Here is a 24,118-nt window from a genome sequence, read left to right on the forward strand (position 1 = left end):
CATCTGTCGTTTTCGATGAGGCGCGCGAGAGTGAGCGCGACGCAATGATCATGGAGTGCGCGGCCTTGGCCGCTGAGCTGCACGCTTGTCTGGGTAATTCAGTCAAGGTTCAGGCCGTTGAACTTCCTTCCTCGACCATGAGCCCCACCATCGAGAAGGTGGTCCTTTTGCTGCTCATCGACCAATCGTCGAACACCTGGTGGTTGACGATTGGTCGTCCTCGTCATTGTTGTCAGTGACCTCCAACTTCAAAATGCGATGAACCCGCAAGTTCGCGGCTGGGCTGCTAAAACGTTCGTTCCCCCGTTTCTTTGCTTCATACGATCAAACGGTCGAGAATCGCACGTCGCCCTTCAGGTAGTACGGCCAATATTTACTATACGCCGGAGTCGACGGGCCCAGTCGGTACCGGGACTTTCACTCTCACCAGTTCTTGGTTGGCTCTTGCAGCTGATGCACCTTCTGCGTGTGTGTGTCCGCTACCCAATCCATGCAGTGTTAATGTGTTTGTGTATCTATTGTTATTCCCCGTATTATTATTTTCGTAATTGTGTGTTGCGGATTTGTTCAACATGATTTTGTCGCCGGACAGCAGCGGCCACCCCCAATTACCGGAATCCACCACGGATAATACCACTACCATGTCGAATCATCGTGAACCGGCCCTTAATCTAGGTACTTGTGTGACAAAAGCAAATACTTTTACTCCATTGCATAATGACGATGTTTTACTTGGTGTATTCAATACTTTCACCTTTCTCTTGCTCACTCATTTTACGTAATTTGATGTTGCGCTGAGGCGAGTCGAGAGAAAGTATCATTTACTTTCTTCCACTTTTTTTTTGTTTTGTTTCATTTATTTATCGTCGTACTTTTTTTCAGAATTTGATGGGACCACTGTACTGTGTCGCGTCTGCGGCGACAAGGCCTCTGGATTCCACTACGGCGTTCACTCCTGCGAAGGATGCAAGGTAGGAAATTGAGTATAAAATTTAACCGCCAAACAAAAGGACTCGGTATAATTCCGCAATAATTATCCTTGAATTGGAACGAGGAAGTGACCTCGTCGAAAACTCGAAAACTTGATCGAATAATAAACAAATAAATTTTTCTTATACATGTAGCTATTTCGAATGAAATAGGTCCGAATCTTGTCGGCGACCGACAATTTCTTCTCGTCTCTCTCTGGTTATGAACGTGTCGGTTGCGTTCCTACCTGAGCTTTTGTGGCGCAAAAAGAAGGTTGAAGGTCGGTTGTTATAATGTCAATGTCCGGTGCACGCGCATTCTTGGATCGTTATAAATGAGGCACGGGCGGGGACGGGGGTTACACAGCGGCTCCTAGCTTTAGTAGGCGATCGACGACCTTCATCATCACAACACAGCCGCCACCACCAAAACTACCACCACCTCCATCACAAAAAAACAAATCGGGGTTTAAATTATATTTGTATTAGACTTGCCCATCTAAAGACTTGGGTACACTTCCATTAGAGAAAATTCGATACCGGCACGCTTTTCCGTTCCGTCACAGGAGGTTTGATGAACCCGGCCGGTTGACGGTTCAAGGTTGACGCTTTTCAACCCGCTCGTTCAACACCTGCGCTTTTACTTTCTTTTGCTGTTGAAAAAACAGCACTTCCGCGACCCCAACAGCAGATGGCGTATCCTTTTTTACCTGAAAGGGAAGACTTTTTGAGATTTGCGGTGGTGGCTGTTTTCGATCTCTGTTCTTGTCGGCAAATTGCTTTTCGATGAGAATTCGTGTATGGGAAAATGTTCAGGATGAGAAAAATTGTTTGATTCTCGGGAACGCCGGTGAAGTATGATGTGTGAGCTGGCAAATTATTGGCTCGTGTCGGTGAATGACCGCCAATTTGCTGAAGAGCGCGACGTGGCGCTCTCTCGCGGTTTTAGAGTTCAATAACGGTACCTTTTGCACAAAGTACACGGCCGGCCCATTGACGTTGCGCCAGTAGGTACATTCGATTTTATCAATTAAGTACTATGATTCTCAAAAAGAACTCAAAAACATAATCGAGATGACGAACACGTCTTTTATTCGTAAAAGTAAGACCACCACGACAAACTTGTGAACGTCTTAAAAAGTAAAAACCAAAGTTCCATAATAGTGGATTTGTTTTTTCTCGGGTATTAATTACAATCGACCACAACAAACTTTTGTCACCCGATAGGAGTGTGTAATTAAAATGTCACTTCTCATGACCGAATAACAACAACAATAAAACAGCGCGTTCCTCATTTTCCGACTGAGTAAGCGCCCCCATAAGACTAGGTATGTTTTAAATGAAGCCGACAAAAAAGGGAAAAAATCGGGTCGGAGCAAACTGAAACATTTTAATTTGTTGTTATCGGGAAAATGGGGGTATATTACTTGTTCGTCCTGATTAGGTACCGAGCAATCTTGTATCCATAATGTCGTACGTAAACGTAACGTTGGGGGCCGTTGAACCCACTCCGCGACGTGCGGCGCATGCGCCAAAACGTCACCGTTATCGCGCGCCGCGAACTCTGATGCAACTTCCCTCTTCTGCCCCGCTAATTGTTGTAAAGTACGACAACCTAGATTCACGAACGTTGACCTGCAAGCACCAGAGATGCAACTGTATTACCACGAGAAAGCGACCACGGAGTAGGAAAATTCGGACCGCGGAAGCGGAATAACTTCCACCGAAAAATCACCACGTATTCCAGTGGAAGATGACAGAAACGGCAGAGTCCTTTTCGGATAATCATATCGGACAGGGATTTTTTTTCTTAACCGAGTTTTGAGTTCAACGCACCCGAGTGACCTTATGTCGTGGGTGACGCCTGATTTTTAATGCCGGTTGGGAGTCACTGACCACTACAATATTTTTCGACCTGAGCTTTGTCATACAGCACGCGGAATAAGGTTATCGCAGACTAGATAACGCCCGGGCGGAAACGACCGACTCGATAGAGATGCATGCACTTGTTTATTAATTTGGAAAAATAAAAAATTCAAAATTATTTTCATTATTTAGAAAATATATGTTGAGTGTTTATGAACATGTGTATGTACCTGGTCAACGTTGGTAAAAATTGTCTTAAACGAAGAAATTTCATTTTTTTGTTTTCCCCGATTGAAAATTTCCTTAATAAAAGTGGAAATAAAGAAAACGTATTTTTGAAAAATTAAGAATCTTCGATAGCGTTAATATTTAACAGACAAAAGTGAAAAAGAATGAATGTTCAGAGTAAAAGTACTTGCATGCGATGTGGGTTGGAAGGGTCTAACCTATACGTTACCCTGGGACGAATTAAAAATACGTACATATGTACCTACTTCATTTTGCCCAAAATTTTACTAATTACATAATATCGAATATTTATTTAATTTATGTATCAAGTCAAGAAAAATACTTCATTCTACCCTTGAATTTCAAGTGGTTAATGTAGTTAAATGAAATGGGAGTTGCCATGCTTTCGGCTATCCAGAAAATCTCCTTTTTTCCGAAAAAAGGCAGAAAAATATTACAAGTTATGTACTTGAATAAGTATATCATCTCTTAAAAAGTTTCGACTACCAAGAGGATTTCTATGAGATGTTTTACGTTTTACATCGATTTTAGGTAAAATCAACAGTATAGCAATCCATTTACCGATATCATTTATTTATTACAACAGTTACAAATATTAAAATAACATAATACATAATAGGAAAAATAATAAATATTTTGAAATTGCTCCATTCTATTCCGTTCCGTTTTTTTTTGTGGACAAATTTGATGGATGCTTTACAAAACAGTGGTTGTATAGTACATATGTATTTGATACCTACTAATTTACTGCAATACGTACGAGTACATATCTACTATACAGGGTTATTCACGAGAGGGGTATTTCTGAATTTCTTTTTACCGCAACCCATTATACACATTGCAACAATATGTATTTTGATTTCAAATTTTGAAAATATGTACATAATTATAACTGAATCCACGATGGCTCTTAGTTCTATCTCTTTGACGTTAAAGCAAAAAAATTTTGTCAATTCGAAAAATGTGTTTTTACAATAACGACGAAAAGACTGACATGCTCCTCATTTATGGAGAGTGTGGAAAGAATTCTGTCGCCGCTGCAGATGTTTAGAAGGCGATGGTAGACACTTCGAACACCTTTTACATTAACTTAATTTGTTAATTTATTTGTTGAATTTTTAAAAGAAATAACACATTTGATTTAGTAGTTACTGCCATTGGTATTGTTAATTGCGCCAAAATAAAAATTCAGAAGTACCTACCCCTCTCGTGAATAACCCTGTATTGGGGAAACACGAACACACAAAATATAACCGCATTGCAAATTACATTACCAAAAAATAAGAAAGAAAGAACAAAGTTAATAAATTTCATATGTATGTACTTATGTGTTGCTTTAATTTTTTACCAATTAATTTTAGATTAAAAAAAAAATTAAGACCATTATAATCCCATATCGATAAAATAAGACTGTTGTAATAAATCTGGAATGGAAATCCGATTTTATGTTACATAAATCACTTTTTTAAATTTGGTAGCATTTGAAATTATCTTTAATCGGATGATAAAAAGATGAATATAATCTACCAAAAAATATACAAACCGATGATCATTTTCTCAATGTTATGTCGAAGGACAAAAATGAATAGTCGTGTATTTCGTAACACTAACGCTTTATTGGGTTTAAAAAGTACAAGTGCCTTGACAGTTAAATCTTGATCCTTGTCCTGGTTGTTGGCAATTTTTCTTCCACCGACTGGACTTCGACACCCCTCCGAGAGAGGGGGTGCGCCGAAAGTGGTTGGACGAAGTACCAACAATTTAACCGAAAATTTGGAAATAAAATGAAAGTAATATAACGTAAATCTTGAAGGTGGATAGATGACTTTCAAAAAATGATTGAGGAATTGACATCACGTCATCATAAAAATTAAACCATCTCAGGTTAACAAAGATACTGAAAAAGTGTTATTATGGAGAGTTTACAGTTATACAATTTCAATGGGCAAACCCAAATTGAAATGGGTGATTGAGTTAGATCATTAACACTGGTTGATATACCTAGGTGGGCAGATATGTATTTCGTACCTAAGAAACTAAAAACCAATTGAAATAAAGAAATATTGATTGTTCTTATATGTATCAAATGCAATATGATGTATTACAAAATTAAAGATGAAAGCGATGAGGTTAAGTATGAGACTGAAATGCTATTTATTAAGAAAATTTTGATTTTCATTCAGGGTAAAATGAGGTATTTTTAATTTCTCCTGGGGTAACCTATATGTATAGTATGTATAGTGAAGGAGATGGTGGTCTTCATTTTGAGCTGGACCTGACCGTGTCGTAGGAGGTGATTGTCCTTTTGGGTCGATCGCGTCTTTGTTTGTCCGTCGGTGGATGTGGAACGATGGGTTTGCGGCTGTCGGTTCGTTGACTCCAAATTGTAACGTTACATGTTGTTGTTGAGGTAGCGCATGAAGCGGGCCGTCCCCACGGTGACGTAAGAGTGATAGTGTGTGACGTCAGCGTAATATTCGAGAAACCCATATTTGGGCCATCGGCGTGTCGTCGAGGTAAAAAGTCTTCGACCGGAGCCCGGTTCAACGAACTAGCGCCGAATCACAGTTTCGTAAGAAAAATCAGTGTCGAAGGAGCCAATTAGCGGGCGGGGTCGAAAATTGGCGGATCGTTTCCAATGAAAAAAACAATCACAAGAGAAAAATTCGGTTGTTGCGATTTACGCTAGTGAACTCTTGACGACGAGGCCAGCGACACCGAATGACGAAAGATTCAGCCTTCATCTCGCTTGCTCGCGCCTTCTTCGCCGTGGACGAGAAGGAGAAGGCGAACTCTCACTTTCACGCGTTGAACTGGCCTCGCGAACACACTTCGGCGGGTGAACAACCGGCAACTGGGTCAGCTGGTTAAGTGTGGCGAACTCTCGGGCTTCGGGCTCAGTGCTCCGTTGTATTTCGTGTTGTGAGGACGGTGATGTTGCACCCCACGTAAACAAACATGGTGGTCTGTTGACGATGGCTGTGTTGAATTGTTATACCGAGTCCTTCGCAGCGAAAACACCCCTCAGTGCGGACAAAGTCAGTAAAAAGAAAAAACCTCGTTTGCAGGGCTTCTTCAGGCGCAGCATCCAACAGAAAATCCAGTACCGACCCTGCACCAAAAACCAGCAGTGCTCCATACTTCGCATCAACAGGAACCGCTGCCAATACTGCAGGTTGAAAAAGTGCATCGCCGTCGGGATGAGCCGTGACGGTAAGCTTTTGTCTTTATCTCAGTTTATATAGGTCATCCAGGTCTCGAGGTGAACGACCCGAACTGTTCGCGAATTTATGACAGCGCCGCTCGTGCTACGAGAAAGTTCACAGCTCAGCGTTGTACAAGGTGAATGACCTGCCTGCTTGCTGCCACCTTCTTCGTTGACAGGGCGTTAATAGTTCTTTTTTTTTTGAAAGTCAACGGTCGTTACCGATATTGCAATAACACTTGCATAATTCAGCATCCGTGTTAAGGCTATCCGTCATCTGAACGCGCGCGCCCGTGCCACTCTTACTCGATATTAACCATCCCATTTTACACAACTCGTACGAAATCGTTCCAGAAGTTACAATTACGAAATTGCTCCCAATACACACAGATCGATCTGGGGGAAAGTTTAAAATATCACACGAAAAACCAAAGAAATGAACAAAAGTATAGATGTCATCATATTTTGCTGTTTTGTACTTCCTGTGACGTGCAATAGAAAGTTTTCGATTTCGTAAGATCGTAAGAATTAATTGAAGTTGTTTTTTGCCGGGAGAAATTTATTTGCGAAGTGTGAAAACTTTCGTTTTTGTGCAAGCAAAAATATTAGTCCAAAATCTATGTAGGGGACATAACGAGCGACTTCAATTGCTTACATTTTTATGTACAACTGAACTCCAACTTGAACACTTCTGTAATTATAAAATTTCCCAGATTTGCCCGTGTTTTCATACAATACTCGTAAATATTTTGAAAGTTTCACTCGTGTAGATTTGGCTATAGTATTGTACGAGTGTGTATAGTGATTAGATTAATGATGTTTTCAAATGTGACGTTTTAAAGTTTAATTATTTTTTACCACATATTATTGCCCTAATTCAACAGTTTTTTTTTTTAATTATTTTAAAGTAAAATCACCTCCGGAATCTTCTTTTTTAATTATTGCACTCCAAAATACAGTCACAAAAAATTTGCTACGAACAGTAAGTAGCATAATACATATGTATACAAGATGAGTCTGGAGGAACGGCCAAAACTCCATGAGTGTATTTACAGGTGAAAATAATGTACTCGTAAAAAAAAACGCATGTTATTATCGGATTTTTATTTGTTTTTATAGCCTAATTAAAATTTTTATCTAGCGTTCTACTTATATATGTCCAAATTTTCACTTGTTTTCACATTCAAAACATTTTGTAATCAGAGTATGCCATGATTGAGGCTAAAAAATATCGCGCGTTCTAATGAAATCCTGGGCTGAGAAGGCGTTGGAAACCGTGACTTGTTGTGCTTTTGCGTAGATTAATTGGAGTATGTTGACAGCTAACCTAAAATTTAAAGCCAAAATAATCTTCCTTTTTTTTCTCTCTTTGCAATGTTTTACATTAAAAATAGAATAACTTAACGATTCCTATTCTCGAAGCAAATATCTAAGGGCACCCTTTGCTGAAAACAAACATGTTCAATTATGTCCCGATTAAACATAAACAAATGTCTTTCGTATCAAACGGCGGGAAATTCAAACTTTACTCATACCAGGATTTCATTTGAACGCCCGATATTGGGCTGGTTGAAAAATGAAGTGTACAAAGTACAAGTGAACATTCGGGAAGCACTAATTCGACGTACATTATTAGAAACACTGCAGCCAGAAAGGCATAAAACAATTAGGAAACAACAAGCACCATTCATAGACGAAGCAGAAAATGTTTAGAACTTTGGAGGTCAACGGCGGTATTTTTTTACATTTAATAAAAGAACGCGCTTATTAAGACAATGTTAATGTTTGCAATTTTGTTTATTTGTTATTACGCCATAACTTGGAAACAAATGAAAATCGGAGGACATAAGTTTTTTTAACATTATTTTCACCTATAAATGCACTCATGAAATTTCGGCCGTTCCTCCCGACTCACTCTGTAGAGGAGAATGAAATCACCACCTCAAAAAAAAACGAAAAAATTTTGCCGTTCAAATTTTTTCGCGCTATTTCGATTTTCGAGATATGTATGTATTACAGGGTGTATTCGAATTCGACCGACACACTTTCAAGGCAGATTCTACGTTCAAAAATATGCATAAAACATATGGGGTCAAAAACACTTAAGTTTGCGAGATAATCAACAAAAACGTAAAAACAATTACGATCTGAATTCCTTTTATGGGGTTATCTGTGGATGGAACAGGGGCGCGAAATTTTGTCAATTTTTGAAAATTGTACATGTCTCCTTTTTATTTTTGTACGTTTCATCAAAAAAATCCACCCGATTACTTTTATTGCTGGTAGAACTTTTTAGTCGATTATCTCGCAAACTAAGTATTTTTGATCCCATATGTATCAAGAGTTTTATGCTTATTTTTGATCATACAATCTGCCCTGAAGTTTGTCGTTCGAATTCGGATACACCCTATATATACGCGAAACAAATCTTTACTCCAGCAACTCAAATCGATTTTTAAAAAAATATTTTGTGATCCATTACAAAAAATCAAAAGGTTAACTGTGCATATGTAAAGATGAAATCATCTTCTGAAACTTGAAGCTGAATTATAAGAATTTGCTTTTTAATTTTCCGTTTTTCAAAGGGTTTATACAGGGTTATTCAGTGTAAGGTTCCAGCGAAAATTTAATGTTATGTAACACAAAATACAAAAAGTTCAAATTGCTAGATACCATGTTTAACGTTTTTGTTCTCTATGTAAGGTTATAAGAAGAAAAGGTTAAAGAAGAATAATCATTTTATAGTCTAACATAATAAAAAAAATCATACGTTTTACACGATTTTAGTCTCAAAGATATCCAGATAGACCTATTTCTAACATTTTTGTCCAACGTATAACAAAATGTCATTTTGACTTTTAAATGAAACTGCTTTGATTTCTTATTTGTAAAACGTTAAACAGGGTGCCTATCTAGCAATCTGAGCTTTTAGTATGTTGTGTTGCATAACATTAAATTTTGGCGGGAACTCTCCAGTGAATAACCCTGTATAATTATATTTTGGAACTGACCACTAAATATTTTTAAAAAGTCGATTTTAAAAAGCACGACATCTTATGTATTATTTGATACGTTAGGTAAGAGAGAGAAATTGAAATATTGTTTTAAAGCGAATCTGTTTCTCCTCGGGGCAACCCCGACGTCGATTATGAAAATTTGATTGGAGTCAGGCAACCATGAATACTCCCGGTGACCTTTGTCAAATATAGTCGTTGCGTATTTTAGATTTTTTTCTTTGGAATGAATGTTGGGTGGTGTCGCCCTCTGCGGAGGGCGTCGTGAACCCGCCCGCAACGTCGACCTTGACTCGACGACGCTCGCGCGCAACATGGAGCGCCGCCACAGTTTCGCGACGCGCTCAAGTTCAAGGGTGATGGAGGGGAACTGTCGAGTAGGGGGGCAACGTCAAGAGGGGAGTCACGACCGTGGGTGCCGCTCTACGCCTGGCATTCGTTTGCGCCAATACGTTCGTTGTCCGTTGTAGTATCATACAACACTCACACACGTACACGCATCTAGACTGGAAGTTGGGAATGCCAGCTCGAGCGAATCGCACTCGCAGCCCGACGACAGTATATCGTGGTGCACATGTGATGGGTGAAAGTTGTGCGAGTAACGGCAATCAACGGTGCAAGATGGGCGAGGAGTTGCCCATATTGAAGGGCATACTCAACGGAGTGGTCGACTACCACAACGCACGTATGTTTTATCATTATTTATAATTATTCGCACATATGTACGTATGTGCATACGTTATTTGTTGTGTATGTTTGGTGTATATTTTTTATTGCGCACTTTCTTCTCGACACGATTGACCTACAACACTTTCCTCCGCGTGAAAGCAAATTTCTCTCGCGCGTTCGATTCGTAATAGACAAGACACTTTCTCCGGGGTAACGGCCGACAGATGTGGAGCAGCTGGCAGACCACCGAGCACCTGGATATTTCTTTTTTTTTTTAAATATGCTCTGCGGATTTTGTTTAAATACGTAACGTTGTCCCATAGATGTGATGCACATTGAATTGTGATTATTTTGTTACAGCTGTGAGATTTGGACGCGTTCCGAAGAGAGAAAAAGCTCGCATTTTAGCGGCCATGCAACAGAGTTCCAATTCACGCACGCTGGAGAAGGCGGTCGCCGCCGAACTCGAGGATGAACAGCGACTCCTGGCAACCGTCGTGAGGGCGCACATCGACACCTGCGACTTTACCAGAGAAAAAGTCGAGCCGATGTTGACTCGAGCTCGAGAACAGCCCTCCTACACGGCCTGTCCTCCGACACTGGTGAGTGTTTCCTCTCGTTTCGTATTTGCATTGCCAGACCGGACGACCTTGCATTCAAAGGACAAGCGGAAATGTTCGTCGAGGCTCTTTGCTTGCTTCTTCATCCCCCATTCGGAACGATTTTGACTGACATTTGTTCAATTTGTTGCAGGCGTGCCCCCTAAATCCGAATCCTCAACCGCTGACCGGTCAACAGGAACTGTTGCAAGACTTTTCGAAGAGGTTTTCACCGGCCATCCGCGGCGTGGTCGAATTCGCGAAACGCATCCCGGGCTTTTCGCTGCTGGCCCAAGACGATCAAGTCACATTGTTAAAGGCCGGTGTGTTCGAAGTGTTGCTGGTGCGTCTCGCGTGCATGTTCGACACACAAACTTCCAGTATGATCTGTTTAAATGGACAAGTGTTGAAACGTGACTCTATTCATAATAGTTCCAATGCTCGCTTTTTGATGGACTCAATGTTCGATTTTGCCGAAAGAATGAATGCGTTGCGTCTCTCCGATGCAGAAATTGGACTGTTCTGTTCAGTTGTCGTGATTGCTCCCGACAGGCCAGGTTTGAGGAATACGGAACTCATCGAAAAGATGCAAAATAAGTTGAAAACCGCGTTACAAAGCGTCGTCAATCAAAATCACCACAGTCAAACGCACATCATCGACGAGTTGATGAAGAAAGTTCCGGATCTTCGTACGTTGAACACGTTGCATTCTGAAAAACTGTTGGCTTTTAAAATGACAGAACAACAGCAAATGATGCAGCAGCAACAGCAGCACTTGTGGAGTTCTCCCATGGAAGAAGAAAGTAATAGTAAGAGTCCGACGGCGTCGTCGTGGTCGTCATCGTCGGACGTGACCATGGACGAAGCGAAAAGTCCTCTCGGGTCGGTGTCCAGTACCGAGTCGATGTGTTCAACGGAGATAACATCGTTGAACGATTATCATCAGTTGGGACATCATGTCAGTTCGAACGTGACGAACGCCCCCCTGTTGGCGGCAACCTTAGCCGGTGGAATTTGTCCTCATCGACATCGCGCCAATTCCGGATCGACATCGTCCGGCGACGACGAACTAGCGGCGACATCACATCTGATCCACAACGGTCTGACGATAACACCAGTGGCGAGGCCTCACGGTTCCCATCCCAGATTTCGAAAATTGGACTCGCCTAGCGATTCAGGAATCGAATCCGGTACAGAAAAAGTGGACAAACACAGCGCGCCCACTTCTCTGTGTTCCAGTCCGCGTTCCTCGATGGACGATCATCACATTGTCGAAGAGATGCCGGTGCTGAAGAGGGTGCTTCAAGCTCCCCCACTGTACGACACCAATTTGTTGATGGACGAAGCGTACAAGCCCCACAAGAAATTCAGAGCGTTACGCAACAAAGATTCCGCCGAAGCTGAACCGGTGGTGGTGATGTCGCCCCAGCCCCAACAACAACAATCGTCGCTGTCGAGCACCCACTCGACGTTGGCAAAGTCGTTGATGGAAGGGCCTCGCATGACCGCCGAGCAGATGAAGAGGACGGACATCATTCACAATTACATAATGCGAGACGATCATCCCGTGGGAGTGGTGGCATCACCTTTGGTGACGGCCGTTCCGACTTCGTGTCCTTACAAACTAAACAACGGATCGCTTCTGCAACCCGCTTGGGCGACGAGCGTCATCACCACGACCGGACGTCACCAGCAGCAGTGCAATTCACCACAAGAGTACAACAGGATGTACCTGCAATCACCACATTCGACGTCGCCGGCACCGCCGGGATCGCCGCTCAAGATGGTCGAGTTGCAAGTCGACATCGCCGATTCCCAGCAACCTCTCAACCTGTCCAAAAAGTCACCGTCCCCGTCACCCAGGCCGTTGAAGGTCGTCACGTTGGAGGTTTAATTTCGTCCGATCGAGATCGAGACCGAGTTTAGTACAAAGTGGAGTGAGCGCCCGTCAGGTGAGGACTGTGAGCCACTTGACGTTAACAGTTTTTGGAAGGTGCCACTTGATCGATGTATTACAAACCAAATAATTTATAATCGCTGCACTAGCTATCTATTGTATCTGTCTCTGTATAACCAATGTGTTGATGTGTGAACAGTCAGTTTTATGTTGTAGTAGTTGTAGGATGGTCGGACCGACGGTGTCGCCGCCGTACGGTCAATTCTCATGTTCTCATGTAATTACTTCCGCCATTGTCGAAACAGCGTGCGTTTTGTACATAGTGGACCAACCCCGGCCCGCTGTTTCGACGCCCTTTCTGTAATAACTAGATAAGATTTCAGAATTAAACAATCACTAATTTAATGGCTACATATTGTAAATGAATATTTATGATTAAAAATAGTTATCGAAAAAACTGGCATCAGCACCAATCCTATGATAGATTTATAATAATTACAATATCATTTAAAACTAGTAATATCTATTATTATATGTATATGTGATAATTTTCTTGATAGGACATAATTGTGTATAAGTTTCGTGTTATGTATCTCAGTTTGTAAAGAGACTCGTTATTTTATAATCGTTTCACGATCATTATCATCTTCACCACCATCGTTCGTGTTGTAGTATCACCGCCATTCTTATCATAGTCGGGCGAGTCGAGGAGGTGAGACTGAAGAAGGTGGCGGCCGTTTCGTACTAATCACTAAAAAACCCACACGTCCGATCTTCTACGCAAAGTCTCCGAACGCTCGTTCGCTCATTGGACAAGTTAGTTCTGCCCTCAACCGCGGCCCATCTTTCGATCAATGTTTATCTGATGATTGTGTGTAATTTTGTAAATTGGTAGCTTGTTGAGGCCGTCAGAATAAACCATGTCTTGGTGATATTATGTGGTCGTTTCTATTTAAAAAAAAACCTTTCCCATAATGACGTTATTTTCCAATTTGTCATCCTCCAATAAAAGCAAAATGTGACGATAACGAATATATTTAAACAATTCAACAACCTTGGCCTTGGTTCATGTACTTAACGCGTGTGTTGTCTCTGTACGCGGTAGAAATGAAGTGAAACAAAAAAATAACAAATACGAGGAAACCTCGTGGAGTAAACAATGTATGTAGTTTTCGCTAAAAAGAGAGACGCAAAACTGATACAGAGTGTGAAGGTTATGGAAATAATAGACAAACAACGAGGAATCAATCACATTAAAATCTTTATTATCAAGGTCTAACGGTGACTATTTAATGTCAACGGACAAGGTTATCTGCTGCGCTAAAGGATTTCAGTCGAGGCAAGAAACTCGTATTTGCTAACGATGTGTTTATCGCATTTGAAATTTTAAAGTGATGGAAACGAGAAACGACGTCAAAACAAAACGAAGCTATTCAAAAAATCGAATGTAGGTACACGGGTTACTGGATAATGAATAATTTTGTTACTTCATTGCTTTAACATTAAATGGAAGGAAGTTCCACGTACGATCTCGAAAAATGTGGGCAATCAAGATCAAGTTCATTTGGCACCGGTACCATCATCAATTGGCGACCTCAAAGTGTGAAATTTTGTTTGATGCATACACGATGCTTTTTTCTGCCGTTTGTTTATTACGCGTTAGGAAAGTCCTCTCGGTAATAAACAGAGTATTTTTAAATATTTACATAAATCGTCCCTGGACCTTGAATAACGAATGAAATGTAATTTTTCCCCAAACTCCAAACCGCTCTGCGAACGCATATATTTGTCGTGGAACGACAATGCATCATCCATCACATTTCAAGGTTGTACAATCGTCCTAAACAGGATTGATTCATCTTCATTCCAGTTTTGACCGATGCAACCTTCTGATTCGTCTCTAGCGATAATAAATTAGTGCGGCTATCCTCTATGATAATCGTATTTATAGCTCGTTTGAAGGTTAGCTAACAATTACCAAAGATAATATTTGCTTGCTCTCTGTAGATATATCAGATACGTCATTTCTCTGGATGAAACAATATAAGTGATGGAGCGTCAAGGACGGTGTATTTTTTTGTTTTTTAGACGTTCCTGTAAAATTGGGAGCTGAGGTCGTTCACCGCTCGTTGTAAAAAGAAATGTATTCTTGGATTCGGTAAATAAAATTGTTCACCTACGCGCAGCAGAGTGACAAACATCCAAAACAAATTCGGGACCATCGTTACGGACGATATCTGCATTTAAAATAACCAAATTGCACGGGATCGGTCTAAATTAGCCTGAAGAACTCAATTAAAACATCAAAATTATTCCGGTTGTTTTCGTGACTGCAGCCAACGAAAACACTGAAGAAGTTGCTTTTAAAAATATCGCCGATCACCTTTGTCATCGTCCTGAGAGTGTCGAATAGCGAGCAACAGTTCAATTCAAATTAAATCGTCCCCGACGTTAATACGAATATAACTCGCCCCACAGTGTGTGCGCCTTTAAGACGTTGTTAATTGTGGACAAATTATCTGACAACCTCGCCTTTGATTAAGCCAAGGTTAGGAACGACTTCTCCGGTTGACATGTTTTTGGAAGAGACGGAAAATAGAGAACGAATGCATATCGAAAGGTGTTTATGTAGTGACTGTTTGCCGGGCTCAGAATTTTTTAAATAGATCCACTCACTGACAAGTTCCTTGGTGATACGCGTGTCGAGTTTTCGAATGCTCCTTTCCTCAGTGGAAAATTTCACGTTTGTCACCGCACCCTAAAGTCACAAGTGACTGAACACACTTCCGTCTGTCTAACCGAATTTGACAGGTGGTCATCGTCAACCGACAATTTGGAAAACTATTAAATATCCACCCTGATCTGACTTGTTAAATCGCAATGGCACTTGGAGTCATAGTGATGTTGATTGTTTGACTCCATCACGTCTTGGGAGAAATCGATCTATATCCAGCACCTGTGGCAGGTGCAACAACTAAAGTGACCAGATATTAAGTGCATCTGTCTTATTTTACAATAATTAGTAGGTCACAATTTAGTGGCTTAACAGATCACACCTGCATATTTACCAACAGGTCCATCTCACGTAGGTATACTCCGTACTCTGATAGATTGTACGTTTTTTGACAGAAGACAGACCCAGAGAGTAGTGTGGCGCGAATTAATCTGCAGGGATACAACGGTTTTCTACATAACGTGAAACAATTGGATGGAGAGTTTAGTATTTTTCACTGCTTTATGTTTTGGAACTAGAATTTAAAAACGTACAATCTACATACCTATTTCATCTTCCTGCCATCCTGTACGAATATTTAGGTAACTATTTCAGTGATGTGCATCTCCCTCATATGTTAATCCTTGGTCTTTGACCGCGTGCTAAATTAATAGTTTCCTTATTAATGAATAGTTTCATCCTTGGTTATGTTTAAACAAGTGATTCACTAATTGAGCCGAATTAGAAAAGAAATTGTCAGGGCGTGTCAAAGGCAACAAAAGAAGCACGATGATGACCGTGAACATTCGTTGGCTGTTGGAGGGTTTTCGCCAAGAATCCTCTACGCTACGCGATGGGCCAACAACCGCACACGCATTTCCATCGGTATATTCAGTCGAATTCCAACCCAACGCCATAAGCTCCATAGTTTCGTCGCTGGATAACAGACAGAAAGGAAACAAAGCGGCAATTAGACGGTCGACCTATGAATATTCAAACTCTACGGGATGCAATTTGGTGATGACAATTTGCAAATATGGAAGCTATTTATTGTTCATTATCACAATTGAATAGGGAGGGTTTGCTGCACGGGAAAAGAATTACTCTGGTGGATTAGATTTTCACGTAGGTGAACGTATTTCTATAACATTCAGTCGCCAAGCAATTAGAAAATGACCTCGGCCATTTTTAACTCAAGTACACGGCCATTTTACAGTGTCTATTGTAAATAATAATGGTGCAAACGTAGAGATATAATAAAGTTACCTAAATTAGAGTGCCGATGACGCAATGCGTTCCGTTCGCGTCAAAGTTAGGCCCTTCATAAACTGGTAACTACATTGGGAATTGAAATTTCCTTTTGGAATTACTTTTTAACATCACATGAGGAAACAAATTCGATACATTTCTAAAAAATAAAAAAATTATGATATAAAATAAATGTACACAAATGCATCGTGTCAGCTAACAACGCGTCAAGTCGGAAATCAGCCCATTTCATTGGCTGATTCAAATCCAATTTTAAATATCCCCCAATCAGATCGCTTAACATTATGTTAACTTTAACAAGAACTTGACATCGTGTCAGCTAACAACGCGTCAAGTCGGAAATCCGCCCATTTGATTGGCTGATTTAAATCCAATGTTAAATATCCCCCAATCAGATCGCTTGACAGTATGTTAACTTTCACAACGAATTGACATCGCTTTATACAACCGGGCCTATGTATTTTTTTGTTCGACATTATCAGAATTTGAGAATTTTCTCCTTGTGAAAAAAGGCCCAATTTACACACGAACGAGTTGAATACAACGTTTTTTTGTTCGATGAACCCCTTAAAGGCTCCAAATCGCTTAAAATCTTTCAAATTAGCTTGACGTTTCGTTTTGACAAGTTGTGACATTTATCAAAATCCGTTCACACAGGAGAAATTTCTCACATTCTGACAGTGTCGAACAAAAAAATGTATTTTATACTCGTATTTTCGTTTCCCAAATGTCCTCCTAATAAAGGTAGATTTTGATTGGAACTTTGCATTAAATAAATATTCACTACGTCCTTACTTACACTCATTCCCTACAACCTACAATACTTAATGACAACGTCAGTCAATTCAAAGTAGGGTTACAAACAGATAATTTACATTTCACATTAAAAGTCAAGACAGTGATGTTGATGTCCCTTTTTTTTTGTTCCCAATAGTATGAGTTTTTTTTTTGGAAAGCGATGGTCGCGACCAATAAATTTTTGACACTAGTAGGTACTAGTGTCATCGTGCTGTCATACATTCTAAAATGACCTTTGTGTATTATGTAATAATCTTAAAACTTTGATTGTTGTGTTAATTTTGAAACTGTGAATGTCAGATTTACCGGCAAAACATTCAAGAAGTTTTAAAAATCAGACAAATGGAATAGAACGAGGTTTTAATTAATAAAAGATAGAAAATAAATAAATAAAAACTATGAACTTAATATTTTGTTATCGCTCATATTGACAAATTGTACAGCGTGATCAACAATGACTAAGTCTGTTGGCAATGAAGCAATTGAAAAGTACTGTTGTTTTTTGTCTGGCAAGTGGCACTGATCGGATGTTTCAACTCGAGACGACATTTTAAAAACATTTTTGGTTATACCGGTTATGTTTATGCTGTTGAACATTTGATGGTAAATTTCAAATTTGCCAAATTTCATTGTTACCAACAGATTTAGTCATTCTTGATCACACCGTAGATAAATTTGACAACAATTTCATCATTTATGTCTCATGTGTGACAATTTCAATAAAGCATGATTTAGAGTATTTTTTTTATATGACAGAAAAATGATGTCCAAAATTTAATGATCGCAATAGCACCTTCATACTGTGGTATGAAAGAAAGATTCGGTTTTTCTTTATCGAACAGTACAAAGACATTTATGAACATAAAGAGTCAAATGCGAGGGAATTTAATTTTTAAACAATAAGCTGTTATTAAACTTAATTTGCCACTCTAAATGTGTATCGGATAAAATTCATACATTTGTACACAACAGTATGGGATAGATGTAATAGTGGAACTGAAATAAAATAAGGTGTATGGACTATGGAGACTGAAAGTTTCGAAACTGCGATTTTTCCACTTGCCGGGGCAAAAAATTAACAGTTACAGTCCATGTGGGCTGATACCTTCACAAAACACTTCCTGATGTATCTGATTTTATTAATAGTCAGATATGCAACGCATGTGCAGACAATTTAGTTTAACCTTGGCCTCACAATAAATTTGTTATTTTTATCACCGGAAAATTAAAATTATTCCAATTAAAACCGGCCGACATTAATGTTATTGAACTGATAACGTTTTTAAATCGTAAAAAACAATAGGAATTAATGACGCAATTAGCTACTAATAAACATGTGTCGCAATCGCATAACAAGAAAAAAATATTTTGCGCTTCAAACGGTCGGCATTATCTGTGGTGTACTCGTATAATGTGATCCCGATCACGGCCGGTGCTTTGGCATCTTGAATTGCAAAAATTTTCTAAAATCCAAAGGGTGAAGTTCAAGTTTAGCAGCACGTCAGCGAACGTCGTCCTAGTAACGGTCTCCACCCTGCGTGACGTAATTGTGACGCACGTCGTCCCGACGCAACAATCTAGCCTTGGCCGATCAGTCGATACGCGTTGTGTGACATTGGCCATCAATTTCATCAATCCGAACCACATTTTAAACGCGTACTGATGTCCATTATCTATCCGAAAATCACATCTGCCGCCGCATCTGTTCAAGGCCCCTCAACTGCGCACAAAACGGAAACCATCGGACCTGTTGTTTTCTCGGAAAACTTCGAGATCACGTTGGTTTTCCTGTAATAGCGACGCACATTCTGACTCATGTTATCTGAGATAATGCATGCGATACGACTTCCTCCTACGTTCCCATTATAATAAATAATTCCCCACGAATTTTCACATTTTTTCGCAATTTGTTTGCGCAATAAATCAGCCAGAACGCCCGTGAAAAACCCACGCCGCGGCGCGGTGGGGGAAATTAGGAAGCTTGCGCGAGCTTTCCACCAACCCTTCACGACCGACCTTCATACACCCCGAGTTGGAGGGGACGTGCCGAACCTTGACCTGCTCTACTCACCCCCTGCTTCACAATGAACGTTACCAAGGTCGGTCATGAATGAGCTAGAACAAGGGTGGAAAAGCCTGATCCTCATAGGTAATAAGAATTATTACAGCTACCTGTCGACGGCGAATGATTGACTCGACGTGAAAATTTAACTTTTCCAATCTAATTTGACATTTCTTGGGTCCCAGAGGAGATCCCCCCTTTCGTTATTGGAGGCAGTCCCGGCTGGCCTTGACCGGGCACGAGCTTTCCTGGAATATTGCGGAAAATTGTGGGGAGGAAGGAACAGGAGGGATCTCGGCAAATTTATACCGAAAGCTTTTAAGGACTTCAACCCACGTAGGATTTCGGGAAATCGAATGAAATTGCGACTTGTCCCTTGGAAGGATTATTGATTTTTTTGCGGAGGTGACTCGGTTTGCTTGGATAACAGAAATTGATGATAAATTTGCTTGCCTACGAGGTTAAACGGGAATTTGTCCCTGATCTCGCAAATTTTCCGGTTACTAATTTGACATTCTCGCGTGCATTTTGACGGATAGGTAGTGACCTCGAATCGAACAAATTTCAGGGATTTTGGCCTGCTCAGTGCCAATTACGTCGAATGTGTTGTACGTGGGGATTAGTGGCGTAAAATTCCCCGTACTGATAAGAGGCTCAAGTGCACATTCAAGGTTATTGTACTATTAATAATCTCCTGCTTATCAACAAGCACATATTTGCTAGCTATATGGTGAATGATTACGAATAATAATTTATTCCAACACACAAAAATGTTCAAGAGAAGACCTCTAACAAGGTCCACTTTGCCAATATGGAAATACAAAATTTAAAATAGCATTTCCTTAGTGTCGAACGGCAATGACAAACTCCGTAAACATGTTTGTGCATTCGACGCCGCTTTAAAATTGAGATTAATTCCACGGCACAGTTCTACCATTTTGTTATAATGTGTAGTGGTTAAACACTTTTGTACTTGATCGCTATTATTACGCAAGTGTAATCAACCTTGTTACATTGGAAATGATTTCCAGGTCGTGCAAGGACATTTACATTCATTTTATCTTCTAGACTAAAAATCGATAGCGAGATAGATACATTTCCAGAGAATTTGAATAGGTAAGACTGAAGGTTGATTTCTTTTCCACACGTCGATGTGAAACTTCTAATGCCAGTTGGATTCGAAAACCGAATAGAATTAGATTTTTTTGGACGAAGGGAAGCATGACTTAGGAGGGTGAGATCCAGAAACTAAAAATCCAAAGACATACTTGTCGATGGCGCCAAGCAATTTTCCTCTCTAGAGGACGCGATAACGAATATAACACACAACATACTGATTACACTGAACCTTGACTGGTGGTTTGAGTTCCGTTAGTTTGAGCAAGGTCATGAATCGCTGACAGCTACACGCTACGTTATTTCATAACAATCGTTCGATTTGATGGCGATGAGGTTATGCAAGCAAAGACCTCGCAGTTCTTCCCTTAACACAACAAAAACACCGAACTAATCCTCGAGTAATTAATTACAATGTAGAAAGTAAATGGGTAAAAGACTCTCCCACGCGAGTTTCTACAAAATTGAACCGATTTTTTTTATTAACGTGTTTTCCTTTATCCTAGAAGAAAGTAAAACAATGATGGCTTTCACTTTTACCGATCCTCACCGAAAAGTAGGTATGTGTGTCGACCGGTTCTTCTTACACTTTCTCTTTCGGTACAACATAACAATTGATGCTGCTACAAACAAACCGCCCTAAATTGGAGTCCACGTTGTGAAAATGATTACAAGGAAAGGCATCGTTTGCTGAACGAACCATTTTTTGACAAGGATCCGAACTAGAGGATCTACTTTGTCAAGAATAAGTTTATTGATGGAATTTTTAAATTAAAAAAAAATGGAAAATGTTATTGCTGTAGTAGGTCACGCGTGTCTTGGTGCTTGGAGATCAGTGCAGAGATTAGTGTGAGTGGTCGGCGAGTGCATCTGCCCGGAAAGTGGAAGACACTATTCGATCGCCAAGTTTTATAAAATTCGCAAATTTTATTAATGCAAAACTATATAAAAAAAATACAGTTTGAAGCTATCCTTGACATTTTGTTTTGTTCTTTTTTAATATTATTTTTACATTATATGACGAGTTCCGTATTATTGTCCATACGTAGGCATACCTACTTATTACTGTATCGGCGAACGGAGATTTAAAAAAAGTATGCACATACATATAATTAATCCTTCAGTGTTCTAACCTTTCACAACTTTACTTGTACGTCGGTAAAAATTGCACCAAACATTTAAATCTCTTGGAAAATTCCATATTGAGGGACACGATGAATCAAGAGGAATCGAACGGGAGAAAGTTTATTCGTAGACTGTGTGCCAGTGTTTGGGTTGTTGAATTGAATCTCGACTGATTATAAAAGACTAAAGGTATCTAATAAACTGACGATAAAATAGGAAAAATAAATAAATGTATGCGTCGATGACTCGAGAAGACACGCGGCAACATTGGACTGGACAATAGCAGTCTTTGACCCAAAAAAATGCTATTTCTAAATTTTTAGTGTTAATTGTTAGATCTTGGCACAGTTTCATTTGTTAATTAGCACTTGTTTAGCATTTGTTCAATAAACATTTCAGAAATTACAATAATGCAGCGTCGACACTTGCACAATTTTAGATTTTTGGACAGAAGAGGCGTCGAGAATGAATAAATAACTTTGGACTTTTAAGCCACCCCTTGATCGTGAGGCGAACTCTGTCAAGTCAAGACAGAGACATGTCAATTATCTGAAGGTCGATCGAACGTCTCGTTTTATTTTTACATCCTTTTGTTCAAGGACATTTCCTTATTTGCGTGACGTGTTTATTTGACAACTGTTATTAAAAAATTGAGAAACGGAAAAGTGTTGTGTATTGACGGTGCGTTATTACTAAACAACAATGTGAAAATGAGCGTGTGTACAACATCAGGTGAAAGTCACCGAAGGCGCACCTATTAGTTTATTCCGATCTATATCCTGAATAGTCCTTAACATTATTATCAGGTATCGTAGCCTTGCAGTCTAATTGGGTCGACTCAAACATCCCTCGATGCAGGAAACGAAAAGTGAAAGCCTTTAATGCAAGCACAGTGGAGGTCGAAGGTGACGGAAGGTTGAAATGCAAGGTAAAATCACTTTCCATAACCAGGAAATCGCATTAAGGAATCTAAAACACTATGGGAAGAGAATAAGAGAAAAAAATGCTTCTACGATCTTGACATTTTGCAAATGCCACCTACACCCTTAAATTCAACTGGATATCACGACGGACTTTTGATCTTGAACTTAACACCAACCTTGAACTAAAGCCAGTTATTTACGTGTTTATATAACGGTTTAAGCTCCTCAGATCATGAATTTCACTCAACACATAGGAATTGGAATAAAATAAACCTTCATTTTAATTGTTTAATTATACTTATACGTACATTGAAAGTTCTTCCCCTTCCGTGCCCTTCGCACCGAAACTGAGATGCTAATCGTTTGTTCTTCCTGACTCTCTTCGGATAAAACTTCACACAAAATCGTCCAATATTCGTCGTTAATCTTCACGAACAACTAAGTCAACTTGGATTAATTAAGGTGTTTATTTGTCAACGTTGGCGGCTCCCAAGAGGCCCCGGGCGACCTTCCCCGTGACCGCGAGGCCTTGGCATTGGGGCGCCGCCCTAAATCAATATCCAAGCACCGAATCCTTGACCTTAGCTTCTACGTTGCATTCTCAAAATGGCCAGGATCTCATTCAAGATGGAAACAACCGACGGTTAATTCCACACCGCAATGCTAAAACTAGAGAAGGTCGACTTATGTAAAACGGTTATTTTTAAGCAATAAATCTATAAAAACGATGCATGGCGTGTTACAATAAACATAAAGCAAAAATAGTCCAGGTTTCATGTTGGCAATTTTCATTTCACCCATACTCGAAGAAAAAAGAACATTTCGATCTCTACAAATTATCTCGATTAATTGTTAATCGAGAGTTAAAACTTTCAACAGTAAGAAAGTGTTCAACGTCGTCAATCAATTATGCAAATGCTTTCTTACTATCACCATATTGTTTACCTATCATTGGGACATTTAAAAAGTAATTTACTTTCTTAGTTTTAGGACGGACATAATTGTATTTATGTGATTTTGGTTTTGAATGACTTTAACACCAGTTTGAATTCAAGACATCAAGGAGGGAACTTCTTGCTGTCATGTGACACATTTAACAATCGTCTCTAAACAAGTGACTCTCGTATATCATAAAAAGTGTTCCCTCAACAAACTAGTTTTGTTATCGTACAAATTGAGCCTCTTTTCCTAGACAAAAACACGCATGACCTGTTTAAGTAATTTCGCCCAATTGGCGTCATTTCTATTATACTCATGCAAATGTTGACTAGGAACGCGTATGACAAGTGGCGTCCTCGACCTTGTGGCCCGGTGCAGCTGCATCGATTTGCAAGGAAGGGTGACTGTTATGACCCACTTACCCTATGCATACCTACCATTGGTGATTTTTGTCGATTAGCAAAGAACACGACCTTGGGGCCGTTTCGGTGAGTCATTAACCACCCACGTGACTAATTGGCAACCACTCGAATGATCGGCATTAACGGTAAAACAGATCTGGTGCAGCATATTTGAACCAGGAAGACGGCATCAGCGAACCGGAAAAAATTCACGTTAATGCCAAGGTCGCTATCTCGACGGCGACCATGGTTCGCCGAGGAGGAGGGTGGCGCATTAGATGGAATTTTTTCCTCTCGTATTGTTG

The 24,118-nt window shown here is 40.0% G+C and overlaps 1 protein-coding gene and 1 long non-coding RNA gene across 6 annotated transcripts in view; one reads left to right on the forward strand and one right to left on the reverse strand.

The window, feature by feature from the left end:
• Eip75B (Ecdysone-induced protein 75B) overlaps positions 1-13,404 on the forward strand; it is a 32,688-nt gene extending 19,284 nt beyond the window's left edge. For 3 of the 5 annotated variants that reach the window (XM_069040512.1, XM_069040513.1, XM_069040515.1), the window contains 4 exons: positions 883-971; positions 6,152-6,296; positions 10,332-10,573; positions 10,725-13,404. In XM_069040512.1, coding sequence (XP_068896613.1) covers positions 883-971; positions 6,152-6,296; positions 10,332-10,573; positions 10,725-12,464 — 2,216 coding nt within the window. In that variant the 3' untranslated portion in view covers positions 12,465-13,404. Of the gene's footprint in view, positions 1-356; positions 676-882; positions 972-6,151; positions 6,297-9,725; positions 9,988-10,331; positions 10,574-10,724 lie in introns of those variants that run through there. The other 2 variants (XM_069040514.1, XM_069040516.1) reach the window with 2 other exon arrangements.
• A 9,343-nt stretch (positions 13,405-22,747) lies between these two features.
• Positions 22,748-24,118, reverse strand: LOC138127393 (uncharacterized). Its single transcript, XR_011158217.1, has 2 exons — positions 23,850-24,118; positions 22,748-23,142 (listed from the first exon to the last, which is right to left on the reverse strand). It is a non-coding gene; the product is annotated as an uncharacterized lncRNA (long non-coding RNA).

Source organism: Tenebrio molitor, chromosome 3 (genome assembly GCF_963966145.1).
Source record: "Tenebrio molitor chromosome 3, icTenMoli1.1, whole genome shotgun sequence".
NCBI classification, from domain to species: domain Eukaryota; kingdom Metazoa; phylum Arthropoda; class Insecta; order Coleoptera; family Tenebrionidae; genus Tenebrio; species Tenebrio molitor.